The sequence below is a fragment of the Dermochelys coriacea genome, chromosome 11 (genome assembly GCF_009764565.3).
Source record: "Dermochelys coriacea isolate rDerCor1 chromosome 11, rDerCor1.pri.v4, whole genome shotgun sequence".
Lineage (NCBI taxonomy): Eukaryota > Metazoa > Chordata > Testudines > Dermochelyidae > Dermochelys > Dermochelys coriacea.
In genome coordinates, this window is record NC_050078.2 from 41,116,470 (window position 1) to 41,134,560 (window position 18,091).

General features: G+C 39.2%; 1 protein-coding gene across 2 annotated transcripts in view; it reads left to right on the top strand.

Annotated features, from left to right (window-relative positions):
- METAP1D (methionyl aminopeptidase type 1D, mitochondrial) overlaps window positions 1-15,777 on the top strand; it is a 68,504-nt gene extending 52,727 nt beyond the window's left edge. For both annotated transcript variants that reach the window (XM_038422748.2, XM_038422749.2), the window contains 5 exons: window positions 2,866-3,029; window positions 11,825-11,922; window positions 13,782-13,829; window positions 14,969-15,047; window positions 15,177-15,777. In XM_038422748.2, coding sequence (XP_038278676.1) covers window positions 2,866-3,029; window positions 11,825-11,922; window positions 13,782-13,829; window positions 14,969-15,047; window positions 15,177-15,255 — 468 coding nt within the window. In that variant the 3' untranslated portion in view covers window positions 15,256-15,777. The remainder of the gene's footprint in view (window positions 1-2,865; window positions 3,030-11,824; window positions 11,923-13,781; window positions 13,830-14,968; window positions 15,048-15,176) is intronic.
- Window positions 15,778-18,091: the final 2,314 nt, after the last annotated feature.

Below are 18,091 nucleotides of genomic sequence, written 5' to 3' on the forward strand. Positions count from 1 at the left end.
AAATCTTGCAAGTATCCAAGAATATGACAGTTGTGGGAACAGCGCTCATCTTTGACTGCCTATCTTTGGGTTTTTGTGTGTGTGTGTGTGTGTATATTTATCACTTAAAATAAACATTGTGTTTGGTAATTGTTCATTTCCAATATGTCTGAGGAAAAATATTGCTTTATAGTGTTTATAATTGACCTATTAGTTTATTTTTAATGAGAAAAACTGGGACATTTCACAGATGGAAACAATTATTATGGACATAACAGTACAGTTACAGTAGACATTCTACACTAATTTGTTTATGGATGTGTACAGGATCTATAAAATGATTACATAATAATCTGCCAGCTAGCAAATGTAAATACTTCACAATGAGTGCAAATTATCTAGGAATAAAAAATTTAATGTATTTTACACAAGTGGGTTTGTGAAATTTCATAGATGAAATATAAAGGCATTTTATTGACTTAAATCATGTTGCCTTTAAATTTTCAAAAGAATTATAGAAAAAAAACATCGTGCTTCACCAACATACTATAGCTCTCAACCATCCGTTATCAAGTATCGTGTCCTATGTCTTAGTTCTAGCGCTGGCTGTTATAGAACTAGCATATCTTACTTTCTGTTATTGTAATTTATTAATGTCAAAAATATGTAATTGTGATAAGTGGGTTGTAGTAAACCCTAATTGTATTTAAGAAATTGTTTTGATAGTATTAGATGAGTCCTGCTTCATTAATTTAGGTGCCAATCCTCCAAGCCCTGAGTGCATGCAGTTCTCATTAAAGTCATGCAGAGCTTGCAGGATCAACTCTTCACCCCCACCCCCAGTGTTCTGTTACAATTGTGCTCATTTTTCTGACATGGTAATGATCAGATTTTTTACAGTTTGGTTTCTGATAGATTGAGAGGAGTTCTACTAAAAATGATCTGGTCCTATTAAAAGTGAACCTGATAGAACAAAAACTGTCCTATAACATATAACAACATAATGAAAAGCTGCAGTGATGTTCTTAACTGGCAGAAAAAGGTGTATAACTAAGGACTTGAGTCCACTCTCATTGTAGTCAGTGAGAGCAAGTGGGGCCTTTTTGTTGAAATTCAACTTTCATTATAACTTGTTACCACTCACTCATAAGTATATCTAAAAAATGTTTCAAGTCTCATGTTGAGTATAATATTTTTTTTGCAGAAAAGTGTGAGGAAAAATATCATTAGCTATTTTTTGAGTTTGGGAGTGGGCAAAGAATACTTGACCATTAAAAAGAGTCACAAATCTTCTTTCACAAATAGCTCACAAGTAGCAGAACGTTAAGCACTGAACCGTGTTAGTCTCTGAAGAGTAGTTGCCTACTAAGTTTGAGAAAAAGATATTTTATAACACCAAAGTTGTATGCAATTAAAATTGTCCTTTACATATGCACAGGAAAATTTCGAATAATCTTTCAGTTATTGCCTGAAGTACTGTGGAGCTGCAAACTCCTTTTTAATGCCACATTATAAGACTTCACAGTAAAAGAGCGGGGTTTTCCTGTGTTTGTAGAGAAATCTATAGGGTGCTGTAGTTCACAATCTATGTTGCTCCTGAAGAACAGTTGCATAATTGCATAGGCAAAAAGGTAGAGGTTTTGTGTATCTAACAGAATGCTGCATTTCTGTTGTGGGCAACTTCATAGTGCCAGAGCTACGTGTTTTCTTTTTTTAAATTAAACCATGGAAATTAAATCCAAAAATCTATGCTAATGCAATGTTACAGTTTGAAACTGGAATTTAAAAAGTAATTAAGTGAAATGTGCACAACATCAGTGGCCCTGTACTAGGTTATACTAACAATGAATTTGTCCTAAGCTTTTTATAGCTATGTTAGTTTACACACATTACACTTTGTAGTAGTTTGGATTTTTAATCAGTCTATTAAATGTATATTTTAAAATTCAATTTGGGTGATATTCACTATGGTGTGAGGAGCCAATAAAAGGTCTTCCCAGCCACTAACATCCCCTGTATGCCATGAGTAGGGTCTCTGCACCGCCTAAGCCAGAGTGTAGGAAGGCATTGAGGTCAGAGAAGCCATGGGATCTACAATCATGTCAGTCCAGTGACACCACCAAACACTATACAGGCAAGTGGCATGGACGAGCAGCTGCAGCAGCTACTATCCCACCCCTGCACTCTGGCCCTGTTTTGGGAAGTGGTTTTCATCCTCCACAGACCCACTCCCACCTCTTGCACATCTTTGACATAAAGGTCAGTTACTCTAAGGGCTGGTCTTCACTACAGGGAGATCATGCTGCTGCAATCGATGCAGCGGGAGTCGATTTAGGGGGTCTAGTGAAGACCTGCTAAATTGATGGCAGAGTGCTCTCCAGTTGACCCCAGTATTCCAGCTCCCTGAGAAGATTAAGGTAAATCGACCGGAGCAGCGCAATGAAGACGTCGTGGTAAGTCGACTTAAGCTACGTCGACTACAGCTACATTATTCACATAGTTGGAGTAGCAAAACTTAGTTAGACTTACTCCGGTAGTGAAGACAAGCCCTAACTTCCTGTAGATTAGATGAATTTAATTGTTTGTGTATTTGGGGCTCTTAGAACTTCCATTTTTGCATTTCCAGTATTTGTTCAAGTGTTCAGCCCTAGACATAAAACTGAAAGGTTTTACGTATAATTTATCATTACAATTATACCTTAATGTTGAATTTTTAGGTCTAATTTCTAATCTTTTATTTCCTCTACCTTATTTTTGCAAATTGAGCTTGACGGCAACCTAAAAGAAAACCTGTCTGTTAAAATAAATAGGATGAATTTAACTAACAGGAGATCTGTTTCTGAATGTAAAACAAGAAAATGTCTTTACATTTCTACATGTGTTTAGGTATATTACAATGGCTACCATGGTGACACTTCTGAAACATTTTTGGTGGGCAATGTGGATAAATCTGGTCAAAAGTTAGTGGAGGTTGCCAGGAAATGCAGAGATGAAGCAATTGCAGCTTGCAGACCAGGGGCTCCCTTCTCTGTAATTGGAAACACAATCAGGTAAGCCTTATACTGACAAGTAAAGGGAGGGCTGGCAAGTGGGACAAAGGTTATTGGTGGTTTGGTATAAAGCTGATGACATGTTTTATGATTCAGGACCATCATTTCAGTCTGATATCAGTATGTGAACTGCCAGGCTATAATGTTGTTCCTTGGATAAGAAAGATTTCAAAAAGTGATTTACACTGGGGTCAGCAAAGATACCTGTAGAAAGACTCAAAGATATTTATCAGACTGCTGTGGTTTTAGATTAAGAGGTGTGATTTGTAGTTTTTTTTCATTCCCTTTTTTTTTATTATTATTTTTACCTGAAACATCACATCTTTAATAGAATCATTGTAAGAAGATTAAAAAACTACATTCTTTTTGTTGTATAGCAAATAAAGTTATAAAGGAATTAGTCAACATCAATAAGTCACTTTGCTAAAAAAGTACAAAAATATTTAGCTCAGGAAATTCTTACCTTTCAAACCAGAGTGCATACAAATATCATAAAGGAAAGAGCACCCTCTTGAAGAAGTTTTCCTATTTTGCATTTGTTCTTTTATATAAAAGTAATCTTTGTTCTTTTGTTCTTGTTGGTTTGAATTAAAATATGTCACTATTTCCTGAATGTATCTATTTCTTTGATTTTTTTTAAAAATAAACACGTCATATACATTTTCCTTAACAGGTACCTCACTGGTACTTTTGTGAATATTTAATGGCTGTGACAAACTATTGCATGCATTCTGATTGCTTAAAAGCTGCAAGGCTTAGTCACTTTGAAAAGATACTGCCTTTTTTTCTTTGTAAATCTTCAAATACTTTAAGGGGGGGAGGAAGAGAGAGGCAAAATATCAGTTAGATGTATTTATAGCTTTAAAAATATTGTAACAGAGTCTGAATCGAACTTTAGTAAAACCTCTTTGGGTTATATCTGAGAAGCCTTTATTGAAGACTTTGTACAAAATTGTGTTTTTGACAGTTTTAAATTATAGGCTAACTAGCCTGAGGAAAAAGAATAGTGTCTTTTTGTTCTTTCATAGGAAATGTTGAATCAGACCCCTACTGGGAAAAGAAATTTAATGCATATCTCACTATCTTACTGTCCATGAATATAATAGAAGTGAATTCAAAATGTAGTTTTATTTTTGCAAATGGGATGAGTCGATAGAGGCACCTCATGTTTTTGAACACCTACGGTTCAACAGATTTACTGGTGGTGCTCTTGCATTTTAACAAAATTTATTCTTGAGTAGAAGGGGGCACAGAACACTAGATTCTTATTCAAGCATTCTATCGAGCTCTGCATTCATGGCTGTGTCTAAAGGGCATGTCAGCCTTTGATTCTCTCTGAGAGGTAATTATCCTTTTCCTGTCACGGAACAACAAATGATAGCTAACTACAGAGGCACATTTGCAGTAGTCACATTCATCAACTGCAGAAAAAAATTCAATTTAATTGTGCAACACAGCTGCACATAGGCTTTTTGAGCATTTCTGTTGTTCTCACTGTCTTGCTATTCCTCCCTCCAGATCTATTTTTTAAACTTTTTTTTCTGGTTATTTTTTTCCCCCTTTTTGTCTCTTCTTCCATTTTTACTCTCTGTACTTTCTTGTTAAAGTAATTTTCCTTTGTGGCTCTCATTCTTTTTTCCCCATTGAAGGCTATGAATGTAGAAAATTATCACAATTACTCATATAATTGAGCCTCTTTGTAGCAAGTGCAACTCCAGTAGCCTTTCTCCATCATGAAAATGGTTTCATTATAGGGTTTTTCATATTCTCTGACACCATCTACACAGAGGAACAGGCGTGCAGATGAGATGTACTAGGAACAGGGTAGATCAGTAAGGTCACAGTAGGAATAATTAGCTCTGCTATGGAAAGAGCATCTAGGCCTTTTACTGCTACATAAATGTACTGTCCGTGGCTTTTAGTCACAAAAAAACTTACTAACAAATGGAGCTCCCGCCTACTACTTTGAAAAAAAGATTTGTATCAACACTACAATTTTCCATCATTAAGACTAATAACCCAGAGCCTCGTATACATCAAGGGGAATAAAAAGAAAAATCTCACATTCAAGTGGCGGCTGGGTGCTGACCTTTGTTCCCTTTTTTTTGTGTTCAACTTAACTCTTCACAAAAAAGAGCCACACGCCACACCAACATGCAGGTGAACTCCAGCTAGTACTAGCAAAGCATGGCATTCAGTTGGAAAATCTGATAAATCTCCATGCAAGATAATGCATTTCATTACAGATTCACTACATTAATTCTAACTATATTAAAAAAAAAAAAGAGGAGCAGAATTGAAAGTGACATTGGATTTTCACTGTGTTGATGCAGAGGTCCGTTTTCTCACAGAGTGTAAATATGTATGCAAAGGCTCCATTGAAAAGCAAATTAATCAGAACTAGTGCTTGTTCAAAACTGTGTACAAAATAACAGATCATGAACTTTTTTTAAAAGATTTTATTGTGCACGCTATTTTAATGTTTTGTTTTGTTTAAAACTACTCTAACATTAACTCTGATGAAGGAATGTCCTGATGTGTTGAATCATCATTTTCTGTATATTTGTCATTTTACATTTATGTATGCAGTAAAAATCTTAGTTCAGTGGAAAAATATATAATATAAATACCTGTAAGCAAACACCTAAAGCTAGAAGTGTTCAGACCCATCAAAATGGAATATATAGTATATAGTAGCTCTTCAGTGTCATCAGCTGAAACTTACAAATAAAAACATTACATGAATGGATCAATTTCCTTTGCCTAGCAAATTGCTAATCCTTTGCTAAGCTTCCAGTTAAATTGATGACAAAGGTCCCATCGACTTCAGAGGGAGCAGGATTGGGCCCTCGTTCTATTTTCTTATACCCTTTGTGATGCTTTTCTTTAAGATTAAATATAGTTTGAATTATAGTTTTTATACATGTATACAGTGTAGTTGTTATGTAGTGAGTTTAGATATGTGAAAGTGTTGTGAATATATTGATCCAAACAATGCAAATGTGGCATAGTTAAATAAACCAATTTCAAACTCATAGGAAAAAATTGCAGTGATGAAAGTATTAATAAATGGTTTTTAAATGTTTAACTCATAAGTATATGTTTTGATATTAATTTAGAACAATATAAAGCAAATTTAAAAAAATCTGTTTCTATCAGATTATGCACATTTAAACAATAAGTGGCTCAGGCAAAATAAGTCATTTTAATGTCATCTGTGATAGATTTTCCTTGACAGCTACTGTAAATTACAATTACACTGCTTCTCTCTACACTTGAAAGTAAGCATTGCAATAAATTATCTTTTATTTCAATCCATCATGTCTGCTTTTCAGAAACAGAGAACCTCAAATAAAAGTTCAACGCTATTGTAAGAAAAATACAGTAATTTGTGTTCCAGTTTGAAACCAAAATGTACCTTTCTTTCAAAAAAACAATTGTTGGCTTTCAAAAATATTAGTAATTATACTTCAACTTTCGTTGTCATTAAAGGGAATCCCTGAACTTGTGCATTCTCTCAATCTAAGATTACTACTTAAGAGAAAAATACCTTTAAAAGCGTGCAGTTGGATTTTGTAATTTACCAAATGAGGTTATATTGTAGCATTCAAAATAAATATTTTATTCATGAGCAAATATGATTTAAACTAGTGATGTCTCTTTAAGAATGTGCAAAAAATAGTAATGTCATTCAGTAACCATAGTTTACAAATAATATTATAAAGAAAAATGTGATTTTTTTTTTTAAATTCTAAGGTGCATTATGCTTTTTTATTACTTCCTACACAAGAATTATTTTCATAGCTTTGATATTCTTGTCCCTGTTTGCAGAGCAGTTTTCCTGTCTCATCAGTGTGGGTCAGATCTATTTAGTAATTTTAGTCTGTTGTTGTTGCTCTTTAACACCATTTCAGTTAAGTTTTAATTTTTTTGTAAGGAAACTGGAATCTACAGTTAGAGGGTCAGATTCACCAGTAGCCTCCAACTGCTTTATGAAGCAGCCTTAACCTGTCTTAACTTGCTAATTAACAGCTGCTTTGTGTCACCAGAGCACAGAGTAAAGCAGCTAGATAGTACCACTATAAATGCTTACAATGGGACTTGTTTCAGTTGTGTTTCTTGGGTGATTGCTTAGTGCATTGGGGCAGATCTGCCCTCCTGTGGAAAAACCTTCAAGAGAGGGTGAAAGAAACTGCCAAGTTCTCCCCATTTTGGCAAGGGATGGGATTTGCCATAGATCCCTCTTGATCCCCCAGGACCTTAGGGGATCTGCTAGAGGCACAGGACCAGCTGTATGAGGGATCTGTGCCACCACATTGGCACTGGAGCCCATGAGCCTGCTTTGCAGCTTCCTGGTAGGAGGGCTCTGGGGCTTACCTCAGCCGCCTCTGCCCCAGAAGACCTTTGAGAGAGATTCTACAGCATAAAGGGATAGCATTGTAGAGAATCCAGTCCTGTCTCTAGTTGCCTGTAGCTTTTCTGCGGCTTACCTGTAGGGTTTGTGGAGGGATAATGTGTATCTGCTGTCTGATAATGTATATCTGTACTGTCCCATCCTTCTGTATGGATTCCTCTGTTCACAGAGGGCTGTACATAGTTTGGGCGACTCTGGGAAGATGATGCTCTGTTGATGGCTGATGTCCCACTTTCCCCCACCACTCATAGCAAGGGGTGATATCTGAGTGCAAATGGTTGCATGTAGGCATTTTGGAGGGGGGATCTGACCCATAGTGAGTAGTCCTAAGTTCTGCTTACAGTTCTGCTACTGACTGGTTGTGTGACCTTGCTTTAGATATTTAACCTCTTTTTGCCATCTGTAAAACAGGTATAATACCCAGGGTCCTGTGCACTCTGCAGTACACTGGGATAACATTTCATGGCAACCACCAGACTAAAGTCTGCTGCAACATTAAATTACTGTGTTGTCACTCCTGTCCTTCCTACTCCCTAACACAGCTATGGTTCGTAGCTGAAAATACTCATTGAGGTAAAACTTGTCAATAGTTATTTTCAATAGGGATTATTTTGAAGAATGGGTTTTTTTTCTGTGCTCTCCAGGCAACCTGGCTCTGCTTCCTAGCCCTCATTCCACCATGTTATCCTGGTAGCCAGACTCAGGACCTTTTTCCCCATGTGTGACCCAAGGGACGGGGGAACTTATACAGCTCACCTCCTTGGCAACAAGGGCCTCAATGCCAGGGATATACTTCCAGCAGCCTAGCTCACCATTTATATGTTCAGCTACCTCCACTGCCTGACCTCAAGCTGGACTTCACCTCTGGCTCCTTGATCTGTTGCCCAGTGCTATGGAACAGTGGCAGAAGCATGCACCGTAGTCTGATTAACAACCTCTTCTGGAGAGAGAGTGAGGCTAGTGCAGGCAAATCCTGGTAGGGCAGGGAGCCAGACAACAAAACATTGAGTCCCAGGCTGCAGCAAATGGTGAATTTCATGCCAAAAATGCTGCATTCCATGGTGTCTTGATGAAGAATCCCAAATTCCACAGCCCCAGCATCACAGAGCCCACAGGGCCCTGACTGAGGTGGCACCTCTCTGAGTGATGTTTCAAGCTCTCTACTGACTCAGGAAGACATCACTGGATCAGTTTACAGTCAATTCATATTTACAAGGTTATCTCTGCACTTATCAGGACTAAAAGCAATTTTTAAAAAAATGAATGCAGGGATTTTGGAGCACAGTTTGTTAGCAAAACCTTAACTAGATGAATGTGGAACTGAGGAATACACAGGACCCTGAAGATCTCCCCTCACAGGTGTTAACACTTTAGTCTTTTAAAATTCTCAGATGTGAGGTGCTACCATATGTAAGTGTAAGTATTAGAAAGAGGTTGAAAGTGGCTGAGTTTCATACCTACAGCTTTTTTCTCTGCAGATGTTCCATACAGCAATGCAGGTTCATAAAATACATTACATTTTATGTAAAGAACATCCATACTCTGTTTATGGGTGAAGAGGGAAGGTCAGTTGAGTACTTCAGTGCAGATGTCAAATACATATGAGCACAAAGATCCCTATTTTGATCAGACTGTAATAGCATAAGTAGTGATGCTAATAGAGTTGTTTTCATGCTCTTGAGCAAGGAAGAGGCAGAATTAATCAATGCAGTGCACAAGAACTACTTTCATTGTATGAGGAAGAAAAACTGTCTCAATGTTGTCTTCTCATGATGATGGCCATGGTGCTCCTGCTTTTGATGTCTCAAAGCAACTGCTGTTGCTTCTAAAGTCTTAGTGTTGAACATTATTCTCTCAGTGGCTAGTTGAATGGTGCACACTGGAGCTTTCCATGCCAAGATGAGGATAATTAGTTTTGGTACTTAGAGGATGTAGCTCCTAGATAGAAGAAGACTTTGTATTGGTATGGTAGAAGAGTTTTGAAAAGACATCCTATAGCAAAGTTGTAAGCCTGAAAAAAATGACTCTGGGGTCTATCAACCTCTTTGAATGGTATAAGAGGGGGACAGGCAAAACTGAATAGTGAATGGGTTTGCTCTTGCACTGGCCAACATACTTTAAGAAAAATAGAGGTGGAACAAAAGCTTGCCAAATGTTGCATAAATGGTCTTCCACTCCTCTCTTCCCGTAGGGTAATTGTTCAAGAATATTTCATCGTTACATGAAGTGTTGCTTGTGTTGCACTAATTCTGATTTTCTAGAACTCACATCATTTCACATTTTGTTCTTTATATGTTAGTGAATAAACTGTAATTTTCTAATTCCTCTCCACATCCATTGCTTCCTCCTTGGCCTTTACTATCATCATATCCAAGATGCATCCTATATGGCTTTTCCATCTCTAACTTACATTATTTTTAATGTTATTTAAATTGTGTACTTCATGGGATAAAAATCCCAGCAGAATGGAGCCCAAGATCTTGTACTATTACTAGCCGTTTATGCCAATAATTAGGAGAGTCTTAAAGAAGTTGGGGATATCTTAAACTGAGGACCTTGTTTCCCTTCAAAGTCAACTGAAGTACTATCAAACATGCTTATTAGCCTGGAAGGCAGGTACTAGATAACATATGGAGCCTTTTCAAGCATCCATTTTAGATCTGAGCTTTGTAACATTATTAACCACCATTGACCTCATTCTCCACCCTGTTAACGCTTGTTTTACAGTAGCATTACACCACTTACTTCAGTTGTAGCAATGGTAAATTCTTGGCCTGTGATGCACAAAGGTGTGAATATCCCGGCTTCTGTAGGAAATCATTTAGCAGTGTGTTTAAGTACTTACCTTTCATATTGACAGAAACAACCAGGTCCACGGGATTTGAAACCAACAAATTCCGCTTTTCTGTGTTTTAGGTGACATTTTTTAAGGGTAAAACTAATCCTTTGTTCTTTACAGTACTTCTGTTTGGTTTTAGAAATTGGATGGAAGTGATATGGATGAGCACAGCTGCCATCATGGCCGATCTCAAATTAATAAAATAAAAACTTATTTGTAGGGGTCTAAGATAATGCTGATACGTATAGTAATTTGACTTTCCCAGTAACTCAGGCTGGCAATTGTAAAGGCTCTATTTGTGGTTCTGAATCTAATTTTTAAAGCTTTGAAAGCACAGCTACCTAAGAAGACCCTCTCTCTCTCTCTGCAAATAGCTGTGAGCGAAGGGAAATCTGTAGCCCTAGGCTGAAACTTTTGGGGACTGGGGTAGGACATCCTTACCTATAGAACTGTATGCCTCCTGAGAACAGGTTCATCCCAAATTTCTCATATTTTGGATGTAATGTAAAGCTTCACACGGGCCTTCCCTAAACAGATAATGGGGACGGCAGAATAGCCTAGCAGTGTCTTTTCTGAAAGACAACCACCGGGACCAAGCCTATATTAGAAAGGCATAGAGATGAGATGAGTGATCTGGCCCTGTTTCAGCTCTCATAGATGTTCTGGTGCCCAGATATTGTGATTATGGACATGTTAGAAATAGGTGGACTGTTTAATTAGCATTACATGGATTTGCTAGACTTGTAACTTTTTTAAAGGGCCCCAGACTGGTAGTCCCCAAATATGACCTGCTCTTTTTCTTTTATCTCTGCAAAAATCTGTGTTTGCAAAAATATTTGTAAATCTGTGTGGGTAGAGTCCAAACAAATGCCTCAGTGTCCATTTCCCAGATTGGCTGCAGGGTTCAGACTGCTACTTGGTGGTATATGGGAGTCTCCTTTATTGGGTAGCCCTGCCTCAATTTCTGTATTATTTAAGTTTTCTTTACAACAAATAAGATTCTAGCACACTTGTTTGCCAAGACAACCCTCTGGAATATAAACTGATCAAGTGCTCAGAGTCCACAGAGAGGGTCGGAACCAATAGCTCTGAGCTGCCAGATTCCAGTGTATTGGTATAAAAAAGCTGAAGCCTAACCAGGACAATTACACTGGCGACATGGTTCCCTGTTCCACCGCTGATCATTCCAGAGACGCCCGGCTACTTTTCCATTGTGGGTGGAGTTATGAATTGTGGGCGGGGCTTGAGTGCACCTGGGCTCCGCCCCCATTATAAAGAATACCGGAGGAGCCTCCACTAATGGTGTGAATGTGTCATTGTGTTACACTCCAAAGAGATTATCACCAGCCACACTGCATTACAAATGTTTATTGTGAAAGTGCCTGGAATTATCCCAGTGTCACTGCTACAGTTTGGGGCTAATACGTTTGTGAGTGTTACATAGTCCGAAATGCGGGCTTTGCGAGGGTCTGATGTCTATTGGAAATGGGCTTTGTGTCTCTCTCTCTTTTTATCTTATTTTATTTTTGCTGTCCCTTAAAGCCACATAGCACATCAGAATGATTTCCGAGTCTGCCCCTACTTTGTTGGGCATGGAATAGGATCTTACTTCCATGGACACCCTGAAGTTTGGCATCATGGTAAGGAAGTCCATTGTGAAAGCTACGTAGGAATCTTACTGAAGTATTTTAATTAAATGCCACCCAGCTGCAAAAACCGACCCCCTCCTCCCGCCTAGGGGTCACCGCAATCTACCAGTCCTGAGACAGCAGTAGCTCTTCTTCCCTGCGAATACAGCCCCCCCCCTCCTTATTAGTGACTTGGGGAGATTGCTGCCGGATCCCCAGGCTGGTGGGGTTTGAAGGCACTGGGATTACTTGTTTGGGAGAAAAGTTAAAGTTAATAAAAACAAACCCTCGCTGCATCACTGTCCCAGCAGGCATAACCGCTGGCTGTTGCTGTTAAGCTTCATTACATTCCCTCGTGCTGACAGCTGATGGAGCAGCGGGTTCCTCTTCGGGGACTTCCAGGCGGCAGGGCCCCGCCAGCAGCCCGCGTTCTCCTGAGCGCTGGCTTGGGGTCCCCCCCCCCCGCAGCCCTGCTGGGCGCTCCCACTGGCCTGGCCGGCGCCCACTGAAATCAATAGACAATGGCCTTGCCGTTGAGTTCACCGGGAGCAGAATCGGACCCAGACTCTGCGCTCCCTATGGGGTGGGGGGTAGCAGTGATCAGCGCTGACTGCTCAGCCTTGGCCGAGTATTTGCTGTTCTCCTCCTCCCTTCCTCCCGCTGCCAACCTCTGGGCCCGCTCACAGCATGGCTGGCCGGCCACTAACACCTGATGACAAGAGATGCTGAGACAGGCCAGGACGAAGACACGCATGGCTCTGCAAGGCCTTCAAATACAGTTTGCAAACTGTTTCGAAGGCCACTTGAAACCGCCCAGAAGGTCCCAGCGGAAGCTCAGCAGCTCAGTATCTCTGAATAGGAGTAAAGCGCTTCCCCTCTGCCGGGCCTTCCTTGGCGCTACCCCCCTTGCAGCAGAGGCTCTCTTCGGAGGACACTCAGAAGGTGTTACTGGCGCAGCATGTTTAGAAGAGGTCTAAATAATACCTAAGATCACAATAGACTGGGCTAGGGCAGCGCCCTCTTCGGAAGTAGACATTTGAAACACCATCCCTAGATGACGACCTATCCTATGCCAAATATATTTGATTTTGTTTTGCAACAAAAAGCCTCGGTTAAAAGAATAAGAATCGGTTAAACTTTTCTGTTCGACCAAATGCAAGTTTACCTGCAGGCTTTCCCCTTTTATAGTCAGTTTTGTTCTTCAGGAACAACAGATAACTTGTTTAAGCCAGAAAGACTAAAGATCAATATGAGTACAGTCCCTATTTTTATTGAAAAAGAAAAGGAGGACTTGTGGCACCTTAGCGACTAACAAATTTGTTTGAGCATAAGCTTTCGTGAGCTAGAGACTAACAAATTTATTTGATCATAAGCTTTCGTGAGCTGTAGCTGTAGCTCACGAAAGCTTATGCTCAAATAAATCTGTTAGTCTCTAAGGTGCCACAAGTCCTCCTTTTCTTTTTGCGAATACAGACTAACACGGCTGCTACTCTGAAACCTATTTTTATTAGTATTCTTCTCGGATAGTCATAAGCTGATCGAAACGGGCAAAGTTTATTGCAAAACAAACAAACAAATGACTGTACTGATTAAATTTTAAAATTCTGTAATTCCCTTAGAAGTGAGCTGGTACTCAAAATAGTTTCATCTATGCATAATAGAGTGATCTTGAAGATCTTATACCTGGTTTGCTTTGCTTTGAGATTGGGAAGATTATTTTAAACACTTTCCTCGGATATTTAAAGGGAATTACTTTACATGGTACCTGCGGGACAAAAAAGGGTTTTTGAAAGCAAGTGCTGGTTACATTTACTTAAAAAAGCAAACAAAAAACCCACCCATCATAAAAGCATTTTTGTTTTCTTTTGTAGACAATGACAATGATTTGTTAATGGAAGAGGGAATGGCGTTTACAATAGGTTAGTAACAGTTGCGAATGTTTTTCTTTTGCTTTCTTTTTTAAAACCACATCCCTACCTTTTCTTTCTTTGACTATCTACTCTTCAGATTTTGGGATTTCGGGTTAGGCTAACTCCATGGGAAGCAAATTGAAAACATCCTTTAAATTTTAATTTGTGAAATAATTCGTGGAAATAGTTGCCATGTGATAAGATCTGGAAGAGGAAAATCCTCCAAAAAATCTTATTAAATAACAGATTTGGTCCATATTTTTGTAGGGTAGAGACTTATCCAGCACATTTGGGAGCTGCCTTTGCAGAAATAGTACAATCTAATTCTGTTACCAAAGCAATAGTTTTTACCACCAAGCTGTCTGGTGACTGTTTTGTCATTTGCTTCATGACAGGAGCTGTTGTGTGGTTTTTGATGTAATACATCCTAGCTAACCAGTCAGAATCCTTTCCCTGGAAGGTTGAATGTGCTAAATACCAATCATAGAAAGCTTAAGGGGGAAAAAGCCCTCTTCTCACTGTGTGCCTAAATGGCGCTGCAATTAGAGGGAAATAAGAAAATTGTTGTTTTGCTGATTTAATGAACATTTTAAGCCTGTTTTTAAAAATTCAAATATTTTAAAACTATCTGCTGTTTTTAAGAGTGGTTGGTGCTTTGGTTATTATCCACGGGATCTTAATTAAAGCTTGATTAAAATGTACTTATTTAGTCTTTCACGAAAAAATAAATGAAGAACGTCATACTTCAGAGTTTCCTCTTCCTCCTCAAAAAAAAAAAAGAAAAGAAAAAGAGTACTTGTGGCACCTTAGAGACTAACAAATTTATTTGAGCATAAGCTTTCGTGAGCTACAGCTCACTTCATCGGATTTCTTTGACTATCTGCATCCGCTGAAGTGAGCTGTAGCTCACGAAAGCTTATGCTCAAATAAATTTGTTAGTCTCTAAGGTGCCACAAGTACTCCTTTTCTTTTTGCTGATACAGACTAACACGGCTGCTACGCTGAAACCTTTTCCTCCTCGTTAGTTCTTATGTTAGCCTAGCGATACAATTTCAAAACTCTACCTTTGGGGACCTTTTCTTTTCAGAAACAGGAAAACGATGTGCTGTGGCCAGTTTAGAGAACGTTTTTTCCTCCCCTTATTACAGAGCCAATAATAATGGAAGGATCCCCTGAATTTAAGATCCTAGAGGATAAATGGACTGCAGTTTCTGTCGACAATAAAAGGTGCCTGAATTTACTACTTATATATTTTAAACCGTGGAATTGATCACTGACAGCCGGAAGGAATGGGTGAGTTTCATAGGCACTGCTAGCCACCTTTGCCCCCTAATAATTGCTAAATGTGTATTTCAGATCAGCCCAGTTTGAGCATACCATTGTAATTACATCAGGAGGAGCAGAAAGCCTTACTAAAGTATTGGAAGAATCTTAAGGATGGCTCAAGAAGTGGCTGAAGTTACTGTGCTCCTGGAATGCCTGTCAGCTTTACCAAGCCAGAGGAGGTTTCTGGAACTTTTACGGGGAATAGGTGCTGTGGCTCGTTAGAGGAAAGGTAGTGGACAGCTTTTAGAGCAGATGTGAGTGACACGTACTGCGGATCATTGCCTGATAAGTATTTAATACAAATGAGTTGATTTGTGTAAATCTTGAAGCTACCGTGCACACTCTAAAAGCAAGAAGAGTTTGGGTTCTTAATTATGAAGGGTGGGGGGGAAGGGGACAGATACACAAAGGTATTACTCCTGCTTCCAGATGCTTACACTGGACAAACACGTATCGGATGATTCTTAGTAAATGCAACTGAGAAGACAGAGGAAAATGGTAGTTTCCTCTTATATCTGAACTGTGGAGAGCTATGGAACAATTTCCCTTCCTTGTGATTAGCACACTGCGATTTCCCAAGCTTGTGATCTACGCTAGTAGGAAAACTAAATAAATAAATTCAAATACTTAATTTCCGAAATGTGGCGTTTGTGCTATCAAACACAGAGATCGTATTCCTCCAGCGGGCCTGCCTAGCTGCTCTCTGCCCTCTTGGCTCGGTTAATTTTTTTTTTTTTTTTTTGCACACAAGAAAAAGTGATGAAAACGAGATTCCGGGTGAGCTAAAAAGCGTCTTTCCCTTGTTAGATCAACCATCGCCCTTGCTGGAGAATTAGCCAGCTTGCCCATGTTATATTGAGCATTCGTTTTTCTCATGATCTCAGCTCCAGTTATGAGAAACTCATTCCGCATTTTTGAACGTTTAGCAAAAATTAAGAAGTGGGTTTTAGGATCTAGACCCCGAGTTAGATGACCCCAGCTTCCCCTCCTGTGGTTGCTTGTTTGTGGGAGTTTGGACTTTTAATAAGAACTGCATCTGTTCTGATCCCATGAATATTGATAATAACTAATAATTAATCCAGCTGCACCACTCCAAGATGAATTGCTAAAATCTCAGGCCGGACCTGTCCTGAAGATTAAGGTTTTGATCTGCCATTAGGTGGCTGCTAATCACCCTGCCCGAATGTGTAAGTGTTTTGAATTTGGTATTTAAATACACTGGATGCTGCTGCTGCGCTTGCAGATCCCCAGCCCCGGCACTGCAATGTCAGAGATAGACAAGTGGCATTCAAAACTGCCACAAGCCCACCGGTAACGCCAATCTGTTTTTGTTACTGATAACTTACTCTTCATCACTTGCCTTCTCTTTGCGAACTGCTTTCGTTAGCCTCTTACCAGGCCAGCGTGTCGTGACTGATGGGCGGGGGGTCAAAGTAACCGAATTCTACTAGCTTTACTCTGCTGTTTGTTTGTTTGTTCTGGAACACAACAAGCTGTCAGCTCTGGTCCTTTCTTACAGCGGTTTTGGCAAAGCACAATTCTGACTCCTGGAGCCTTGTAAAGGGATTTTTTTAGGCATTTTAGGCACTGCACAGTAGTTCTTTAGATTAATTTGGAAGTTAGCTGGCCTTTTAAAACCTGTACAATAAATGATGAATCAAACAACTTTACTAATACCCAGAAGTTAAATAGTCATTGATCCCAGGAAGACGTAGAATCCATAATACAGTATACTGGGAAATAGATTTTTGTTTCCTGAAGACGAAGGTTGGGCTACCAGTGCTTGTGTTTAGAATATGCTTTGCTATTTCGCCGTGTTGAAAGGTTTAATCCCTACAAAAAGTAACGACAATTTAGTAATGAAATAAAAAGAATACATCCCCCCCAAATTCCCACTGAGTTCTGGGTGCATCAAGGATGTTGAATCGGCCTTAAATGTTAAAGTAGAAAGGTGGAACAATAAAATATCCTACCACCTTCCCCTTTATATGTGTCCTTTCAATTCTTACTCCATCAGTTTGTTCATCTCATTTCTTATTCTTTACCAACAGTTGGGTTGTAACTATGAAATCAGTCACTTGTATTGGCCTGGACTATTAATCGAGAATGGTAATATTTCAGCCTCCCAGATGAGCTGTTCAAAAGCGACAGGCAATGGACTGTAGTTTGACAAAAACACAATTAGCGATTTACAGAAATGTCTAGTGATAAAGGTGAGCAGCAGCGTTCTGCATAGCTCTGTGGGTGATCGGCACGAACAATACAATATAGGGAGATAGATAGACCATTTCGATGTGATAAACTGCTGAACCAAAAAGTGATTTCTCCCCTCAAAGTAAAAAGAAAAGGAGTACTTGTGGCACCTTAGAGACTAACAAATTTATTAGAGCATAAGCTTTCGTGAGCTACAGTGAGCTGTAGTTCACGAAAGCTTATGCTCTAATAAATTTGTTAGTCTTTAAGGTGCCACAAGTACTCCTTTTCTTTTTGCGAATATAGACTAACACGGCTGCTACTCTGAATCCCCTCAAAGTGTAATCAGATTGCTAGCAATTAGTCCAGCATCTTGTTTTAGTCTCTGTTTACTCTGAGGTTTTCCCAAGTATAAATTTATTAGGACTGCGGGATTTTACCAACTGCTGTGGTAACAAGCTGTTTGGGTAGCAATTATACCGAGGTGGTGGTATTTAGGGTACACATTTATAATCCTAATTATAAAGGTGACTACTAAAGTAAAAACGTTTCGGCTGTATGGGAAACCAACTCGTTTTAAAATACTTCACGCAGGCTATATGTTTCAGGCAGACATTATGAAGCTGGCTTAGAAGGATTTAATTATTTTTCCCCGTTCATTTGCTAGCACCCAAACTTTTCTCAGCTTGAGGATGGGCTTCACAATGCATCTGGATACCATTACGTCCAAGTGCACCTTTAGCTAGGGCTGT